The following is a 21843-nucleotide window of genomic DNA, read 5'->3' on the forward strand; positions in this document are numbered from 1 at the left end:
TAGTAGAACAGCTGACAACTATGACCACCAGAAGAGTAGACATGATGTATAAAAATTCTGGTGTCCAACATTTATTAGAACTCGCAATGGAATGGAGACGGATAGAATATTGGTCTAATGCTGTAGCCCATGTGATCAAGGAAGAAGAGAAAATGGAGAGATTGGACGGGATGGTAGACACTGTTTTCGACCAAATAATAATAGATTTAAGTGTGACTGAGGATTCCTCTTCGGACGAGTTAATGGATTCTGATACTTCATAAGCATAACATAGGTAATTTTTTCTTTGCTTTGTAGTTCTCTTTCTATATAAAAGGAACATAATGATTATTTTGTGAATTTTTCTGTTTTTTTGAAGTACTGTATTAGGCATAATAAGCAAATGTAATCAGTTTTACCATTGACACCAGGTAGCGCCACCTACTATAACAACTTTTACGTAATTAAGTATGTGTTTAAATAAATGAAAATATTATTTTGGTATGCCTCTGCAGAGTTGCTAAGAGGATATCCGTTGGTCACTTCAAGTGCGACGTTGCTAATGAATCACCTTCAATTGAAAATTGTTATAGTATATATGAATACATTTTTAGAAAGTACCGTAAATATAATTAACTATTTTACCTGGAAATGAACAGATTCAATAATGGCGAATTATTCAATTCAGTTTGATCTTTCATGAGGTTAAGTTTCAAACCTCTCTTCTGGAAATGGAAGAGTTTATATTCATGGTTGAATTCATGTTCCTCTGTGATTGAATGAGTGACATATGTGGAATTTATTTTTCTATTCTGGAAACTATATTTGTGTTTCTTTATGCGGGCTTTGAACGCTCTTCCAGTTTGACCTATATAAAACATCGGACATGACCCACATGACAAATTATACACTCTCGATTTTTCTGAAACTGAACTTTTATCTTTGTTATTCTTAATGTGCATGCCTAAGTTAACGTGCGTTTTGAAAGGAATATTTACACCTTTGTTGTGCAGAAAATCTGAAATATTTCTAGTGTGTTGGCCTAAGTAGGTTAAAGTTCTATAACTTTTATCCTCTCCTCTTCGAATTGGGTAAACTTCCTTCAAAGCTTGGCTGTGTAACTTTTTTGATAATGAAGAATGTATTGGACTGCTATCGTAATCATTGTTGACCGCTATTTGTTTTATTATGTTCAGTTCTTCATTGAAATTTGCTTCTGACAAAGGCACATTTATCAGTATGTGGATCATATTGTTGATAGCTGCTACTATGTGCTGATACGGGTGGGTGAACGAATTATGAATGAGGATATCTGTATGTGCCGGTTTACGATAAATTGAAAAATCATGTTTGCTGTAAACTTACGTTATTGTCAAGTTTAAAAAATTTATAGAGTCGTCCTTTTCCATCTCCATTGTGAATGTGATAGAAGGATGGAGAGAAATGATGAAATTCAAAAACTCAGTCAACTGTCTATTCTTTCCTGTGAAACATAATAGGATATCATCCACATATCTATACCAATACACGAAACTCCTCACCAGTGGGTTACTGTGTATTTTTCTCTCCAAATCGTCCATGAGAATCTCTGCAATCTCGGCAAAATCGAATGGGGTCAATCATAACGATCATTTTCTACAAGGTCCAGACTTATTACAAAATCTGACATCAATTTTGTGGAAATTTCGACAGAAGAGAATCGTATTTTGCTCAGATATTCGAGACATGTTCCACCAAGTTTTCATTCGAGAAGAGAATTGCTCAATCCAGCGCTTCTTTTGGCGAGGCATGGATAGGTCCAGACAACCTGACATTTATGAAATGAAGGTAGTGACATTTGGAGCAACTTCCTCTCCCTCGATAGCACAATTCATCAAAAATAGGAACGCTGAAGAATTTTCTTCAAAATTTCCAGAAGCAGCCAGGACACTAATCGACAAACATTATGTAGATGACTACCTGGATAGTGCAGATACAAAAGAAGAAGCAATTGAACTGATTCTGGAAGTTATGAAAATCCATGAGAAAGCCGGATTTGAAATACGTAATTCGATAAGTAATTCTCAAGAAGTGATTCCCATTATGAGACCTTTGCAGGATGAGTAAAAAATGAGTAGAAGCCTTTATAGTGAAAAATATAAAATAAACTTTATTGATTAGTTTTAATAAGGATTTTCATCAAATATCAGCATGTTCTATTCAATTACAAAAACATGAATCATTAAATAGAACCAACCTGTTCTGAAAACGAGGGTTTTAGCCTGTCTCCTTTCAGATTTTGTTTTTTTTTTCTGAACAGGTTCGCGTTGAATTTGCAATTGTGGTAAATAGATTTTCTCCACTAACGATCAAATTGAATTGACACATTTTTTTTCATTTTACTTTCAGACCATAGTGCAACTACCAATACAAATTGCGAATACTAATTTGTTGTTTAATATCAAGTCATATTAGTAATTACCACAATTACTTATGCATTATGCATACTACGAAATTCGTAGATGAAAACTATTACCTTTTCATTCACGTAAAATGTTTTACAATGCGTATACTTTTTTTCTCCCCGAATCATTAGAACCTCATGCCAAAGTTCAAGGTAATTTTCGAAAACTTGTCATAATAATTGCATAATATTATTTCTTCACCTGTATGATTGTGATTATCATGAAAATTAAAAATGACGAAGTTCCTAAACAGAAATTATATACCTATGTTTCGTTTCGGTATAATAATTTTCTAATGGCATTATGAGTGATTATGTTCATAAAATATCTTGCTTCAAGTTAGTAACTGTCGAAGTGAATTTTGCTATAATTACTCATTTACGGTTGATTTAGTAATTTCTCTGAGTTCTTTGAACTCTATGTATTTGGGTTGATTCCTACATTAATCCTACTTATGCACACACTGCCGAACTTTGAAATTGATTGAAACCTTCCCATAATAATTGTCATTATAGAAAATCCGTCACTGTGAATTCAAATCCCAGTTTTCAGGATTGGAGTTGTACATCGGCTGCTACCTTTGAAATATTTCCCTCTTCGCGGCATATTACAGTCTGAGTTTTCATCGTTGCCAGAAAATGAAGTATAGTCTGTCCAGAAATGAGAGAAACTACAGCAGTATATCCATATACATTAATGTCATGGGCGTACTACATTCAAATCATTTACTCTCAAAGAATTGAATGAATATTCTTGAAAAATCTCATTCATAACAAACAAAATAACAAATCAACAACAACAATCGTGAAATATGTCCAGTAGTAACCAATACATTCTTCAAGAAATATGTATTAAGTGGAAGGGGATTGAAAAAATATTGTTTTTTTGAAGGCAATATAAATATAGCTAGGTAGAGTGCATTTCTTCAATGTCCCCCCTTTTTATTTTTTGAACGGGTCAACTCAAAAAACTGAAACTTTGGATGATGAAATTAATGCACGAATACTTCATTTTGAAGTAAAATTGATAGATGAAACTTTCAAGATGGCGACTGGGCGTCATCAGGAAAAAAATAAAATAAATAGAAATGGGGGTCTTGTAACACATCATTTTGAAGCTCCTAACGAATACTTCACAACCCTAAAATATAAAGTCAATATCTTTACCTACTACAAAATGGTAGAACATTTAATAATTTCCTGAAGACAAACACATTATCATCGATATTTCTAGAAATATTCTTTTTTATCTGCCATATGGCAATTCCAACGACCCGATAAGGTTTGTTAAGTTATTTTTTGTTTATAAAAACGACAAAAAATGTCAGTACGACAATGAACATCGTTATTCAGTGAGTTTTCGGTTTTACTAGCAGAAAGGTACCACGTCAACAATATCTAAAATGGTGAATTCTCGTCAATTGGAAGAAAAAATTGAAGCGATTTTTATTTACGGTGCGACGCGTAACTTTCACGAGACCGAAATGATTTTCAATGAACGTTTTCCGAATCGTCGTATCTGTAGAAAATATTTTAAAGAACTTGTATCCAAATTCACAACTACCGATAGTGTACATAACAAAAAGCCCCCAGTCTACTTATTCCGTCGCGAATGTTTGTGAGGTGTCTCCTTCTACTGTGTGGAGACTTTTGAAGTGGAATAGGTATCATCTATACAAAATTAAAATGGTACACCAATTAACTGAAGATGATTCTGATCGAAGAACAGAATTGTGCGAAATCATGATGGAAACCATTGCAAGGCAACCTGCCTATATCCACAATATTTGTTTCAGTGACGAATGTACATTTTTTCAAACGGTAATGTTTACAGACAAAATTGCCGTTATTGGAGTGACACCAACCCTCACGTTTTCCGGAAAACACATACCCAATATCTAGAAAGGGATATTGGATATGTGGGCAGGAATATTGGGAATCCATATTGTAGCACCTCTATTTATTAATCAAAATTCAACAGAGGAACTGTATTTGAATATGCTGGAAACTACTGTTGACCCTCTCATCACTGAAATCGTCGAAACGAATCCTTCTGAATTCGATATGGATATTATATTCCAACAAGATGGAGCACCACCACATTACTCCAGACAAGTAAGAAACTATTTGGATACTACTATTCCCGGTCGCTGGATTGGCCATCGAGGTCCTGCAGAATGGCCAGCTCGCTCGCCAGATTTGACACCTTCAGACTTTTTTTATGGGGCTATTTGAAGCAAAAGGTGTACGAAACTACGGAACTGAACCTGCTTCAATATTGAATATGCAGTAGAGAATAATAAATATTTGTAGAGATATTGACGTTACTGTGTTCGAAAATGTTTGGCGTGAAATATCGGATAGGCTGTTCATATGTCAAAAAGTTCAAGGTAACCATTTAGAACATCTTCTGAACTGACCTCAAGCTTATTACCTCATATTAAGTAGTTAAATGTCAATATATTCAGGTAATTATTAAAAGTTCTGCCATTTTGTAGTAGTTGACGATATTGTCAGCATTTGTCAGGAGCTTCAAAAAGATGCGTCACAAGACCCTCCCTCTTTCCATTTAATTTTTTTTCCCAGATGGCGCCCAGTCTCCATCTTGAAAGTTTCTTCTGTCAATTTCACTTAGAAATAAAGTATTCATGCATTAATTTCATTATCCCAAATTTCAATTTTTTGAGTTAACCCGTTCAAAAAAAAAGGGGGGACTACATCATTTACTCTTAAGGAATTTAATAAATTAATATACAGGGTGTCGCTGGACTTCCTCTTTTCCTCTCGGGAATGTATAGATGGGGTCAAAATATCACCAGTACTTCATATAACTTTTTTTCCTAAAATCCTTCGTTACCAAGTAACGGGCCCTCGAAGTTACAAAATGAAAAATGTTTTTCTTTGATAACTTTTCAAGTCAATATTCAAAATCATCCAAATTTTAGTAATTGACTAAACAAATGAATTCCTTCGATGAGCTTTCATGCAGGAGTCAGTTGTTTTGCTACAAAGTCAGGAACGGACTACCCCCGATGGCCCACACCCCAAAACTTTGAAATGACAGATATTTTTCAATATTTTTCAACAAATTAAGGTTACTTGGACAATTTTATGAATAAAAGTACTCGTGTGGAAAGTCGATCGGAGCAACGAGTCTTGATAAAAATGTAGTTTCTCTCGACGACATCAAACCCGCTCGTCCACCATTATTTGAAATGAATAATTATCAAAGCAGAAATAATAATGATAACGTTAATTCAACAACATTTATCCTGAGATGTCTACCATTATTCGAAAATATTAGTTTTTAAGGAAAATGGAAATGATAGGGAAAATGTTCATAACGAATTTTTATAATGCAAACACGTTTAACTAACGAAACTCAAGAGCCTCAAGAACAAACAGAAATGAAAAATCCGCTACAGAAACTGCTCGATATGACCACCTTCTCTCTCTATACATTTTCTTAGTCTGCGAAGACACCCTCTCTGTACTTGAAATAGCATTCCAGGGTCGTTTCGTATGGCTTCACAATGTAATGTTATTCTATTCAACAATGCATCTCTTGTGTAAATAGGTGTAGCGTAAACAAGGCTTTTTAGATGCCCCCACAGAAAGAAATCCAATGGATTTAAATCCGGAGACCGCGATGGCCATGAATATGGCCAACCTCTACCAATCCATTTATTGTGGAAAATATGGTTCAGATGGTCACGCACAATCAAACTAAAATGAGGAGGAGCGCCATCATGCATAAACCACATATCTCTTCGGGTTTGCAATGAAACATGTTCCAAAAGTCCATTCAAATCGTTCTGAATGAACTCCAAATAACGTTCTCCATTCAATCGGTCCTGTAGAACGAATGGTCCTATAAGATGGTTCCCTATGATACCAGCCCAAACATTCACGTTGAATTTCCGATGGTGTTTGGTTTGCAATATCCCATGGGGATTTTCTTCGGCCCATGTATGGAGATTATGAGAGTTGATAACTCCATCTCTAATGAAACCTGCTTCATCAGTGAATAAAACTCGATTAATAAAAGTCATATCCTCTCTTTGCCTATCCATGAACCAATTGGCATATTCCAGTCGTGCTGGAAAATCTTGAGGTGTCATGGCATGTACCTTCTGGATGTGAAATGGGTGGAGCAGTTGTTCCCTAATTATTCTATGAATAGTGGACTTGGATGTATGGAACTGTTCTGATAGATTTCTGATGCTCATTGAAGGATCATCAGCGACGGCTTCCAAAATATTTTCCTCCAATACAACGGTACGTACAGTCCTAGGAGCGCCCTCACCACCTCGTTTTAGCAAAACTGTACCTACAATAATATCGAAATAAAACAACGTGCTCAAATTAATTATCAATTATTACATACCTGTCTCCCTCAAGCTGCGATCGACACGCTCGAATGTTTCTCTTGACGGTACCGTTCGATTGGGAAAATGCTCGGAATACAGACGACGAGCTTCTGCAGCATTACAAAATGCTCGTCCATAAAATACATGCATATCTGCATATTCATTGAATGTAAACTGTTCGGCCATATCAAAAAAATTCAAAATATCCTATAGAATATTGACAATACAATGTCATATGACAACGCACCACTCAACAAAACAAAATCGCATTCCAGTTTCTCATTTTTTATCAAAACTTTCTAAAAATTTTTTTTGTCAACATCTGTGAAAGAAATGGAACATAATTATTCCCTGGATATTTTTCACCTGATCATGTGCAGCCGTTTTTGTAGTTCATTCGTTTGCTTTTTATTAGTATAGTAAATATTTTTTCCGATGTGCGTTTTTTCAGCTAAATTTAGATTCGTGTTAAAGAATTTCTCCCATAAAATTATAATTATCAGTGAAACTCCTCGACAGTTTAGCTGTGAAGAAGAATTTGAAACATTCGAATGTTGAGTTTCATGAGATTCAGATAACTGATCAACACGAAACGTGATTATTCCACACGTATTATGTACATACAAAATATGGAATGAATTCGATATTTCATAGTAGAGTAGCTTGTTAGTTTAAAAACACCACGAATCTACAGAACTTGATATTTCTTTTGAAAAAATATCTGCTATCACAATTGTGACTTAAACTTCCATATAGGTACTGTACTTTTTGTTTACGACTTCATTTTAGCATACTTTGTATTATTCCTGTTATAAATGTTGTTGAATTAACGTTATCATTATTATTTCTGCTTTGATAATTATTCATTTCAAATAATGGTGGACGAGCGGGTTTGATGTCGTCGAGTAGAACTACATTTTTATCAAGACTCGTTGCTCCGATCGACTTTCCACACGAGTACTTTTATTCATAAAATTGTCCAAGTAACCTTATTTTGTTGAAAAATATTGAAAAATATCTGTCATTTCAAAGTTTTGGGGTGTGGACCATCGGGGGTAGTCCGTTCCTGACTTTGTAGCAAAACAACTGACTCCTGCATGAAAGCTCATCGACGGAATTCATTTGTTTAGTCAATTACCAAAATTTGGATGAGTATGAATATTCACTTGAAAAGTTATCAAAGAAAAACATTTTTCATTTTGTAACTTCGAGGGCCCGTAACTTGGTTACGAAGACTTTTAGGAAAAAAAGTTATATGAAGTACTGGTGATATTTTGACCCCATCTATACATTCCCGAGAGGAAAAGAGGAAGTCCAGGGACACCCTGTATAAAATCTCATTCATAACAAACGAAATAACGAATCAATTACGACAAATGTGAAAATATGTCCAGTAGTAACCAAGATATTCTTCAAGAAATAAGTATTTAGTTAAAGGGGATTGGTTGTTTTTTTAGGGGATATAAATATATATTCCTTTGAATTATATCGTCAACAGACACACAGCACCTATCATAATTTTTAGAATTCGGAACTCAAGGAAAACAACAGCTTTTTGAAGCCGAAAGTATTCACTGGCAGAAAGTGTTTGGTTATCGACGAAGAAGTCAAGAATTCTATTAGAACACTACCCTATTTTTACATGAATGAAATACCTACATTAAAATTGTTTTGTTATTTGTGAAGATAGTTTTTTGAAGAATTAGATTATGGAAGACAATACAAGAGCTGAACGTCACTTTTAGAAAACAAGATAGAAAGAGCATGTTAATATAAGAATCAGAGACTGTAGAATGGAGTAGAATGGAGAAATGAAGAAAGCCAGAACACTGGTAAATCTATTTTTCATTTGGCTGAAACCTGCTTCAATGAAGGTCATACCGTCTCGAAGGTTTGGCAATATCAGAACATCAAAAGTGGAAGATAAACCTTCATGGAAGTTTCGTCCCCTGGTTTGAAAATTCCAGTTGGAAAAGGTCGTCGTCTGATCATCACTCACATAGGCAGTGATGCGAAATTCGTGAAAGATGGATTGATGCTGTTTGAAGCGAAAAAAAAAAATGAAGATTATAATGAAGAAATGGATGCCACAGTATCCGAATAATTGTTTGAAAACATTCTAGTACAACTCTCGCAGGGATCCGTAGTAGTGATGGATAACACAGGTTACCATAGTAGACGAGACGAGAAGCTGCCGACATCCTATTGGAGGAAATAGATATTACGCTAGTTGGACACACACCGATTTTGGACGGCCGACTTTATACCGGTCGTCCAAATTCCAATAGTGAACCACATGTGGGAACGGGACCTGGCACACACGCCGACCGGTGATCGTCGCCGGTAAAATACCGGTGAGCAGCCGTCCACTGCCACTGTATCGCCGGCAGTACCGGTAAGTAGTGGCGTACGTGACTAAATACACTCTTGCATACTCACCGGTTTTTTACCGACCATTCCAGTCTCAACTGCTCGGTGAAATTGTAGTTACTACGTATAAATTAGTATAGGTAGTGCGTGCTAATTACGGTGACCGGTAAAAATCCGGTGTGTCTGCAAGACCCGCTACCAGTAAAATATCGGACGATTTTATAGTGGCCGTCCAAAATCGGTGTGTGTGCAATTAGCCTTACGCTAGTCAAAAGATCAAACAATCAGTTGTTTTGTTGTCGTGATAAGTACGCACTACCAAAACGAAGTTAATGCGTAGTAACTACAATTTCACCGAGCATTCGAGACTGGAATGGTCGGTAAAAAACCGGTGAGTATGCAAGAGTGTATTTAGTCATGTACGCCACTACTTCCCGGTACTGCCGGCGATACAGTGGCAGTGGACGGCTGCTCACCGGTATTTTACCGGCGACGATCACCGGTCGGCGTGTGTGCCAGGTCCCGTTCCCACATGTGGTTCACTATTGGAATCTGCGCAACTAGCAACTAGCGTTACGCTAGTTGCACCTAGCAACTAGCAACTAGTTAGTTGCAACTAGCGTTACGCTAGTTGCACACACACCGATTTTGGACGGCCAGTATAAAATCGGCCGATATTTTATTGGTAGCGGGTGCTTGCACACTCACCGGATTTTTATCGGTAAAACAATCAGTTGCTTTGTTGTCGTAATTGGCACGCACTACCAAAACGAAGCTAATGCGAAGAATAACGAAGTAATGCTACAATTTCACCGAGCAATCGAGACTGGAATGGTCGGTAAAAAACCGGTGAGTATGCAAGAGTGTATTTAGTCATGTACGCCACTACTTCCCGGTACTGCCGGCGATAAAGTGGCAGTGGACGGCTGCTCATCGTTATTTTACCGGCGACATTCACCGGTCGGCGTGTGTGCCAGGTCCCGTTCCCACATGTGGTTCACTATTGGAATTTGGACGACCGGTACAAAGTCGGCCGTCCAAAATCGGTGTGTGTGCAACTAGCGTTACTGAGTGGTTACAAATGGAAGCTATTCCTTTCGAAACAACCATGTTGAAAGCGGAGCTCCTCAACTTGGCTAAACGCCTTGAAATGTCACCGATGGCGGTAGTTTGGTTGCCGCCTTATCATTGTGAATTGAATCCAATAGAGTTGGTTTGGACTTGAGTTAAAGATTTCATCGCAAGGAATATAAAAACCTTCAAACTGTGCGTATAAAGTGCTCTAGAAACAGTCGACCATGGAAAACATGTATCCACTAAACAATCAGAATCGAAGCAGAACTGTAGGATCTGGATGATCGCATAGACTCATTATTGGAAAAAATAATTCCAGTTTTCAGAAAGATAATTTATCAAATGGAGTAATATTCTGCCTTTTCTACATTTGTATTTATTTTTGAATGTAATATTCCGATTATTTTATAGATCTGTAGAAGCACTGTAGAATCACTGGTAACAAGAATACGGAATTGCCAAACTCATAGAAAATGTTAATGACGTCATGATCTTAATTTTTACTCGATTTTGAAAAAAATTCTTGTGAAAAAATTGTAATGAATATAAAACGAGGTACTATTTATCATACATGTAGTGTTTACCTATGCGGTTATCAAAATATCACTTTAAAGGTTCGTTACTCCCAATGAATTCTACCACTCTTACGTTTTCTAATTCTTCTGTGAAGAAAAATATGTCATAATCTTACCATTCTAGTATTCCGCAGACAACTCATAATTTTTCAGCTACAAATATCTCAGCTGAAAGGTCTCAGTAAAGAAAGGCTCAGCACAAAAAATTCTCGCGACAAAAACATCTCGCAAATAAAATCGTATACAAAACCTTCTCCAATTTCGGCGTTTCGTGTATTTCGCAGAGCTCAAAGCGAAACTTCAACTTTCAAATTCAGAATTATTCAAGAAACTAAATTAAATATATGCGAAATGTCTGTCTCCTTGAATATTCTTGTTTGTTCCCATTAAAATATTTTCAGGTGGAACGATGACCACTTTGAATAATACTAACACGCTTTCAAGGTTCCTCATTATTTTTTACCAATTATTAAATTATATCGGAAATTTTCAGTGATTAGTTTAGATTAGATTAGTTTTGATATTCAGTTCAGTTGGCCCTGGCCACATTAAATACTTCAAAAATTGTTCGCGCCAGAGTCACCTCAATTATGGAATCATTACTTGAGGTGCAGCCAATGAAACTTTTCTCAAAAACCTAGAGAAAATGCAGAAATTATTCTTAAAGTAATTTTTATAAAACCATATACTCACCCAACTGAACAACTTTTTAATAAACAAACCTTCCAGTGGCTTTGGTGGAATCTCTGGAAATGTCATTAAAAAGATAGGACCTCACATACTTGCCCCATTGGCTCATATTATAAATTCATCATTAGCAGAAGGAAAATTTCCATCTAGGCTGAAAACTTCTATAATTACTTCAATATTGATGAAAGGATGCCCGGAGAATATCGAAAACTACAGACCACTATCAGTACCCTCCGTAATATCAACAATAATCGAATATGCTATGATTGAACAGCTTACGAACCAAATGATTGATGAAAATTGACATGGTTTTCGCTCGAAACACTCCACAGTGACAGCGATAACATCTTTCTATGGGGAGATTATTGAAGCTATTGAGAGTGGTGAGAGTCTTACTGGAATATTTTGCAATTTCAGCCACTAGCAGTTTCGCAAGGATCTATATTGGAGCCTATTTTGGTTATCTTATATATTAATGATCTGCCCATGACCTCGACGAATACTTCTACCACATCATATGCAGATAAAAAAATATTCAAAATATGTTTTTTCCATTCAGGAGCTATGGCACCCCTACGAACGACAACCCTCAGAAGTCGAAACTTGTGTGAGCTAGGGACTAACGAGGTCTTACCTTTCAACATGTGATTCCTAACACGGCTTGGACGATAGCAAGTGAAAATCGAGCTTTCAGCCTGCGGCTTGAACCATCGACTCACACTTCAGCCAATTGACTGAGTGAACGAAGCACCCATGTCGAATTGCCCGGCTACCGACTGACTCTACTCTTCTATTAAAAGCTACAAATGAAAATTATAAATTCAACCAACCAGTTATCTGCTTGGTCCACCTGATCACTCATGTCGATTTTTTTCAAAGAATACAAAATATTAACAGTTACAGTGACACTCATACTCACAATACACCACTATATCGTTTACTTGAACTATACTTATATATTTGTGTATACATATGTCAATGAATGTCTAGCGTAGCTTGTAGTCAAGCATCTCACGCTCAAAGTTTATCTTTTGTGTCACCCTAATTCATTTGCAACACATTACATAGGACATTTTTGTGTAACTCGTGTTAATGAATTGAATTGAATTAAATGAAATTGTAAACGAAATTGATGATTGAAAAAATAAATTGAATCTTTAATAAAAAAAGATTTCAGAGGAAAAAATAGAAGCAATCTTTATTTACACATAAGCCGGCCTCAATTACCATGAGGCAGAAAAGGTGTTTAATGCAAGATATCCTGGTAGTCCGATCTGATGAATATATTGAAAATCCATATTGTTGGTCACATATATCTAGAGGACAATCTGACTGGTGATTGTGGTGATTTATATTTGGAGATTTTCCAAAGCATCATTCAATTACAAATTCAATAGATTATGGCTAATAATCAAGATGGATTCGAAAACCCAGTTGTTGTCCAAGAAGATGGTGTATTCCCATTTTTTTCATCAAATGATCTTTCTACTTGGTAGGTCTCCACTAGCTCTACATTCCTGGTGGCAGTTCTGGACTATCGTGAGGAAGGTTTTGAACAAAGTAGCAGAGGTTATGAACATGTCAAAAGAACGTGTTTGTCACATACTGAATCAACATTTGGGCATGAGAGAGGTGTCCGGCATTGAGTGCCGCGTTTGCCCTCCTTAGAAGAAAACCGTGTTCGAATGAACATTTCTGCGCAGTTGAGGCGCAACAAATCCGAGTTTTGACGCCGATTAATTACTGTAGATGAAACTTGGATACACCATTATATATTCGATACAAAAATACAGTCCAAAAATACAGAACCGGCTCCAAAAAAAAAGCAAAAACTGTTTTTTTGGCTGGGAAAGTGATGGCGACTGTTTTTTGAGGTACTCATGGAGTTATTTTAATCGGTTATCTTCAAGAAGGAAAAACCATTACGGGAGCATACTACGCATCATTACTTGACAAGCTGAACGCAGAATTTGCGGAATATAACGCACCGTCACACACCTCAGCGGTTGTCATGTCAGAAATCAACGAATTACGGTTTGAACTGCTTGACCATCCACTTTACTCACCAGATTCTTCTAGATCTAACTTCTCTCCACATTTTTCTAGAGATAGAGGCTAGATGGACTGCATATAGTCTTGTGTACATTGCCACTTGCACAAATCAATTTAATACAGAGTGCAACAGACTGTTGGTTGACACTGGAAGTCACAGCATTCTGGAAATGACATCTGACTTTATGCCTCATAAAGTACTGTTCCCGAGTAGAGAGGACTGGATCCTCTGGTAGAAGGTAATAATAAGAGCAGATGGTTGTTGGTGCAGGTGTTTTCAGTTGCAGACCCAGAACAGATATATCAACCTGCCTAGGAACCTATGCGACTGTATTTCAAGCGGAAATTCACGCAATTTTATTGTGTACGGAGAGATTGGAAGAACCCAACCTCATACACAAGTCAATAAAATATTCTCGGCTCTCCTCGATAGAAAGACTTAACAGATTGTCTCTGGAATGTATTCCTGGCCATGCTGGCCTGGAAGGCAATGAGGCTGCTGACTCACTTGCTAAGGAGGGTGCTGCAAGCAGCTTCATCGGACCAGAACCTGCCATTGGCATCGCTTTAGGCTTTGCCAAACAAAGATTGAACACCTGGATGGAAAGAAGATGTATGGACTTCTGGCAGAATCTTCCAGGATTGGCTCACTAAAAGGCGTTTATTAACCCATCGAAGCTTGATACCAAACAGTTTTTGGACTATAGTAGGGATGAACTACGATGTCTAACAGGCCTTCTTACAGGTCACTGTCATTTGAATCATCATATGCAGAGACTCGGACTGTCGGAATACAGTGTGTGTCGCCTCTGTTTGGAAAATGATGAAACAGCAGAGCACATACTTTGTGCCTGCCCCGCTGGGGACCGAAATAGTTCAGTAGAGCCGTACTCTTACCATCTGAACTGAAACACCACTCACCATACAAACTAGTCGGCTTCGTTAAGAAGCTGGGTTTATTTGGTCGAGTGTGAATAGGTGTGAACCACAATAAACCCCTGCGGGTTGCGGTGGAGGGTCGAATAGACCCACTCACTTTGAACCTAACCTAATCTACTTACCGGATCTAGCCCCAAGCGACTTCTTTTTATCCCTTCTCTAAGAATTGCGCTCAGAGCACAGTCATTTTCGTCAAATGAAAAAGCAATCACCTTCCTGAACAATTATTTTGCAGAGAAAAACGCCGAGTACTATTTGGACGGGTTCCAGAGATGGGAGCATCGCTGGAAGAAATCTATAGAGTTAGGAGCAGACTATGCTGAGAAATAAATTAAAAAAAAACTGAAAAAATGTCTTGTATCTTTGATGGGTCGGAAACTTTACAGGTCACCCTCGTATGTTTGTGTCTATATTAGATCAAAACAGGGCTGTATAATTGAATCATGGATGTAATATTTCGGGTTCGAATATTATATAATTGACTGGTTTCAGCGCAAATATTTAGATGATGACATTTAGCGTTGTTTATGTCTCTCAAACTCAATAATCATAAAATGTGTCCATGTTGTGTTCAAAAACAATCCAGATTTGTGCGATTTGTGCTCTTTTATCCTCTGTTCTATAGATTATCCATTGTGAACATTATAATGTTCAGCTATTTATTGTAGTTTAAAAAGAACTTGGTAGAATTTCTTAAATATATCGCTGTATTCTCCAAAAGGGGGATTTTTCAATCTAACCTCAATAAATCACATAAACGATAAAGCCATGATCAATACTGTGATTCAATAAAGATTGCTGAATGAATTAACTTCAAAACAACTCGAGATCTGCATGATTACTCTCCGAAGTCTTAGACTTAAGAAGGTGAAGGTCGTCGCGAAACAAGGTCTGCGTATGGTCGAATTTGTTCATGCCTACCCTGAAATTGTCAGTAAAGGTTACATGAGCATCTAGTTTCGAAAGCAGATAGGTCATAATATTGTTGATATTGATAAATATGTTTTTTTCCATAATGAATATTCTATTTCGAGTGCTGCAAATTGTCCTTAACATTTCGATACCTTTAAGATTCGTTAAGAAATATTTTTGTCAATGAAGGTACTTGAACATGAACTTAAAAAGATATTTTAACTTTTTGAAATTTGATCGTTATATTTTGAAGAAAATTCCGGATACCAATACCATTTTCAAAATATTGAATTTTCAGTCTGAATTTGGAAATGAATATCTTGAATTTGTTGTGTTATAAAAACAATGACTTCACCTTAGACCAGGGGTCTCCAAACTACGACTCGCGGGCCAAATCCGGCCCGCCAGTGTCATCAATCCGGCCCGCGACAGCCAATGATTTACTGTCATCAATCTGGCACGCGACAGCCAATGATTACCTGATTGTTGTTACTATTGCTGTGATAAGTTGAAGAAGAAAACACAGAATGATAATTACTCGGTTTTATTTACTTGCAAGGTAAAACTTAACGACAGAAATGATGACAAAGAAAACTTAACTTAAGTATCTAAGTTTAAGCATGTTAATAAATAACAAATAATTGAAATGAATCACAGTAAAACAAAAACACTAATGAGATTTATGTAATTGTGATTTTCCACCGATAATACTTCGTAGTTGTGGATCAATTTTACTTGTACCAATTATCAAAAGAGATTTAAGATTCTCATCGGTTAATTGAGATCTGTAAACATTCTTTGTGTACTTCATCTTGGAAAACGTTTTCTCACATAAGTAAGTAGTACCAAAAACAGAAAACAACCCACGAGCAAATTTATGCAAGTTATCAAATTGTTCCAGTGGAAGACTCTTATAAAATTCCAACAAAGATGAATTTTGATATTTGTTCTTAAGGATATCACTGCACCGTAAATCAATAATTTCTATTTGGACTTCTGGAGCCAGGGTTTCAATGTCAAAATCAAAAGGATTTTGAAAAAGCTTAATTTCATTCGCAATGACCACAAAATCTGAAAAACGAGTATCAAAATTTATCTTCAAAGCACTCAAAGTTTCGATTGCAAAATTGACGGGAAATTCAGTATCTGTAGTGTGGCTGAATATTTCATATGTTTCAAAATGTGTGAAACATTTTTTACGTAATTGCGATTGAAATAGTATTATTTTCTGCCTGAAGGATTTGATATTGATGTATAAATCAGGGAGAAGCTGATTTTCTCCTTGCAATCTCAAATTCAGTTCATTCATATGATTTGTCAAATCGACATAGAAGGCTAACTTCCACATCCATTCACTATTTTCTTAATCGGCAAAAGGGCACTGCTACTCATTTAAACAAATTTCGATCTCTGCTCGAAGTTCAAAAAAGCGCTTAGAACTCTTCCGCAACTAAGCCAGCGTACGGCAGTATGATAAGATAAATCATTTTCTCTAATCTGTTGAATAAACTCGCTGAATTGTCGGTGATTCAGCCTAGTGGATCTGATGAAGTTAACAACTGATATGACTGGTTTTGGAACTTCAGACATATCCAAACATTTTCCTCACAAGAACTGTTGATGAATGATACAATGTAAGACTAATGGTTTTGAACCACCAACATTTTCTACAGCCTTTAACACAAGTACAACCATTCCTTTATTTTTACCATACATATTTTTGCCTCCATCAGTTGTTATAGATTTCAAATTTCTCCATCGAAGTTTCTTTTTATCAATGGCATTTTCAACTCCCTTCAAAATATCTGCCCCAGTTGTCGTGCCGTGAATACTGTCAATATGAAGAAGTTCTTCATACACTTCATAGCTTTTATCTACTCCGCGAATAAAAATCAACACCTGAGCAGTATCTGACACATCCGTTGACTCATCCAATGCTAAAGAAAACCACTCATGATGTCCATTTTTGTCATACAGTTGAGATGATATATTTTCTGCGATGTCTTGCACCCTCCGAGCCACGGTGTTTGCTGACAAACTGACACTTTTAAATAAATTTACCTTTTCGGGGCATATTTCTTCGGCTACTGCAATCAAGCATTCTTTTATCATTTCTCCATCGGTGAATGGTTTTCCGATTTCAAGAGCCACACGAAAGCTGGCGCGAGTTGCAGACTCTTGTTCAGTATCCGCTTTGGTAAACAAAGATTGCTGCGATTTGAGTCCGTGTTTCAAAGCTTCAAATTTTTCCTTCCGCAAACTTCCTGTATACTTGGAGTAACTTTTAAGATGTTTCGATTCATTGTGTCGTTTAATGTTATAGTCTTTGAGACAGCTATGGTTTCATTACAAATTAAACATAGCGCGTTATTACTGGACGCAATCACAAAATACTGAAAGTTCCATTTTTCTTGGAACGTTCTGCATTCACTGTCGATTTCTCGCTTCTTTTCCATACCAACAAATCACACATAAAAACAATAAGTCAAATCAAAATACTTTTATTGACGGGTGTTACTTTATTTCACAATAGACAGTTTCGCTTCCTTCGCCTTTGCTACGCAGACTAACTCGCAGTTGCGCCGCTAGCCTTTTCATATGCAATTATTACTGTCATCTCGAGGTGATCGAAATACACTAGCTAGAACCAGAACTTTCTAGAACCAACGCGGTAATTCCAAATATATAATTTCGCCTAATGCCACCTAGCGGGTAGTTGAAAAAGATATTACATAGTACTACTAGTCGCCACTAGATGTCGTTAAGTGTCACATTACACAATAATAATTGAAATGGAAAAAAAGCGTAACTTTACTTAGGTCACGCACTTTGCGACTATCCTCGTCTAGAAATATAGTTAAGGGCAGAAATTGGCTCTTGGAACAAACTGAAAAAAACAATATGGCCGGAAGGTTTCAAAGTTTGGCGACCCCTGCCTTTGACCATCAACAAAATGAAAAATTACTCATGAAAAAAGAAGTTTCCTTGAAAAACAGTTAAAAAATTCATTGTTATTTTAATTAAAAATAATAGCTGTGAACAGCTGATACGACACTATGATAGAAAATATATCAGGACAGCGGCAAATTATTCGAATTTATTGCTGTTCAATATGAATATTTCCGTCAACTGAATCTTCATAATTTAACATATTTTTTACATCATTTTACATTTTCCATATTTTTTTGTTTCAGGCAGGCGAGCGAAATCTTCTCTAAAATGTCGGAAGAAGGGAGTCCAGTAACCGAATGGTACAAGGGGAGATCGATTTTCATAACGGGTGGAAGCGGGTTCATGGGCAAAGTTATGGTGGAGAAGTTGCTTTACTCTTGTCCTGGCATCAAAAATATTTATCTTTTGCTTCGGAATAAACGGGGCAAATCGTCTCAACAACGATTGGATGCCATGTATCAGTTGCCGGTGAGTATGACATATTATGTGGGGTCAGGCAATAATCACATAAAAGAAAATCTGATTCATTTAAAACATAATTCTGTGGGGAGATGACTATTCGAGAAATCCTATGAATCTAATCTAATAAAAACACTTTTCCCACATCAGAACTGAAACACTGCTCTCGACGCGCGTTTCGCCAACAAAATTAGTATGACTGAAACTAGATGAACTAGTGATTGGAAAGAGGCAAAACCCGTCAGCAAATAGGCCATTTTGTTTGTTGGATGCCGAAGGAAAACTTCTTGAGCATTCTCAAGAGACTCAAGAAGGAAATTACACAACATGGTGGTTTACCGGAGCGTCACTTTGGACTCGTAGAGGAAAAACAAACTGTGGGTACTTTAGAATATGTGTTGAAGCTCGCAAGGGAGGCAGGAGAATCATTCTCCTGGTCACACCGGAGATTATGCGTGATAATAACGCAAGTCATTAGAGATGTATTCAACAAAGCAAGTCGGCAGGAAATCCTGTTGAATTTGAGGAGACGTTAACGAGAGCCTCTTCAGTCTATTTAGGTCATATTTGTCAGAGAGAAACATCATCATGGTTAGGTCAGGTCCAAAGTGGGTGGATCTATTCAACCCTTGCGGGTTGCGGTGGCTCTGCCGAACTCTAAGAACCTAATTCGGTCGCCAGCGGGGCAGGCACGAAGTATGTGCTCTGCTGTTTTATAAATTTCCTAATAGAGGCGACACACACTGTCTTCCGACAGTCTGGGTCTCTGCATATGATGATTCAAATGACAGTGACCTGTAAGAAGGCATGTTAGACATCGTAGTTCATCCTCACTGTAATCCAACTACTGTTTGGTATCAAGCTTCGAAGGGTGAATAAACGCCTTGGAGTGAGCCAATCCTGGAACATTCTGCCAGAAGTCCTTAAATCTTCTTGCCATCCAGGTGTTCAATCTTTGTTTGGCAAAGCCTAAAGCGATGCCAATGACAGGTTCTGGTCCAATTAAGCTGCTTGCAGCACCCTCCTTTGCAAGGGAATCAGCAGCCTCATTGCCTTTCAGGCCAGTATGGCCAGGAATCCAGACCAGAGATAATTTGTTGAGTTTTCTTATCGAGGAGAGTCGTTTTTGGTAATTTGCTACCAATTTAGACGTTGCTCGGTAAGAGCCAAGAGCTTCCAATGCCGCTTGAATGTCCGAGAATATTTTTATTGACTTGTGTATGGGGTTTGGATTCTTCCAGTCTCTCCGCACACATTTTCCGCTTGAAATACAGTCTCATAGGTTGCTAGACAGGTTGATGTCTCTGTCCTGAGTCTGCGACTGAAAACACCTGCACCAGAACCGGAAGGTGTTTTTGATCCATTTGTGAACCAACAACTATTTGCTCCTGATATTTCCTTCTCCCGGAGAATCCATCATGGAGGCAGATAATACTGTGAAAACAAAATAAATCAGTAGCGGTGTACCTTAAGAATCCGTTCTAGGACCAATGCTCTGGAACATTTCATATGACGGTCTTCTGAGACTGAAACAACAAAATGGTGTCACACTGATTGGATTCGCTGACGACATTGCTATGGTCGTGATAACCAAAGGCGAAGAGAGTCTAATGACCACTACAAATACTGCACTTCAGAGGGTATTAAACTGGTTAGAAACAAAGGACTTGAACTGGACCCAGAGAAAACAGAAACGGCCTTCCTAACAACGGAAAGAAAGAAATTTGATGTACAAGGAGTTGCGGTGCTTCCAAAAAAAGCAGTAAAATACCTAGGAATCTGGTTAGATACCAACCTTTGCTGAATACATCAAAAGAGTTTCGGAAAAAGTGGACTAAACAGTGACGGCATTGTCCTCCCTCATGCCAAATATAGGAGGAGATAGAATAGTTCAATATCCAAAAGAAGAGCACCATTATTGAGTGTAGCCCAATCTCAAATATGGTATGCCGCACCAGCCTGGCACATGGTGACTGGTAACGAAAGAATTGTGTTGGAGCTTGCTAACATTCAGCGCAATCTCTGTATTGGGGTGTGCTCCGCCTAGAGAGCAATATCTAAAGAGGCAGTATGGGATATAGCTGGAATACCTCATATAGAACTTCTCATTGAAAAAAGGTGGGACAAATATACAAGTAGTGGAAGAATAACCGCAAGAAACAACCTCATGTTATGTTGACACCAAACATAAATAAGTGGGCACGTAGACCATACGGTGAAGTGGACAGTTTCGTAACACAAGCAATTTCTGCTGCTTCAGAAATCAATTGGCTGAGGTCGGAAAGTGAGTAATGTCCATATTATGAAGAAATAAATGACACAGAGCACACACTTTTCATATGCATGAAATTCTATAGTGTTCGATAGGAATACCAATTAGAAACTGGTTCACTATTCGAAAAAACTATGGTAGGATTGATGGTATCGTGTGGAAAATGAATGGAGAAAAGTATATGGAGTGATGAGATTCATCACTGAAACGAAAGAAAGAGAAGACAGAATTAACTGAAGAACCCCCGTCATGGGATAGACAGCTGTCTCACTGAAGTAATGTGCAGGCGGTTCCAGTGAAGGGTGCGAAGTGACGGGAGGCCGGTAAAAATTCGACACACCTCTTCCACAAGGGGATGTCTGAGATTTTTCTCTCCAGCAAAGAAAGATGAATCAGATGAACCAGAAAGCACAACAACACTCAACTGTTCCAAAAAAGACAAGCCCGAAAGTAAACGTGATGGTATATCCATCTACGAAAACGTCATCTATCGAATCGACAGAATTCTCAATCCTGGAATATCAAAAATAAACGAGGCTCCCCAAAGCAGTCAGTGGCAAAAAACGAAGCTTCGACAGCGAGATTTCCTCTGCAGCTCCTGCTCCAAGACCACTGGGTGAAAACGAGAGTTCGAACACGACGCATTCATTATTCAACCCCCCACAGAGCTGTTTCGATCCGCCAAAGTCTCATCAGTGGTGTTAAGGTAAACCACCTAACTGTCCCAATAAAAACAAGCCTGAAAGTAAAAGTGAT

General features: G+C 37.4%; 1 protein-coding gene across 2 annotated transcripts in view; it reads left to right on the forward strand.

Annotated features, from left to right (window-relative positions):
- LOC111501875 (putative fatty acyl-CoA reductase CG5065) overlaps positions 1 to 21843 on the forward strand; it is a 73143-nt gene that overhangs the window by 12890 nt on the left and 38410 nt on the right. For both annotated transcript variants that reach the window (XM_074176296.1, XM_074176295.1), the window contains exon 2: positions 18599 to 18824. In XM_074176296.1, coding sequence (XP_074032397.1) covers positions 18624 to 18824 — 201 coding nt within the window. In that variant the 5' untranslated portion in view covers positions 18599 to 18623. The remainder of the gene's footprint in view (positions 1 to 18598; positions 18825 to 21843) is intronic.

The sequence above is a fragment of the Leptinotarsa decemlineata genome, unplaced genomic scaffold (assembly GCF_025532065.1).
Source record: "Leptinotarsa decemlineata unplaced genomic scaffold, Ldec_3_MD MMD2_tig00001719_RagTag_RagTag, whole genome shotgun sequence".
NCBI lineage: Eukaryota > Metazoa > Arthropoda > Insecta > Coleoptera > Chrysomelidae > Leptinotarsa > Leptinotarsa decemlineata.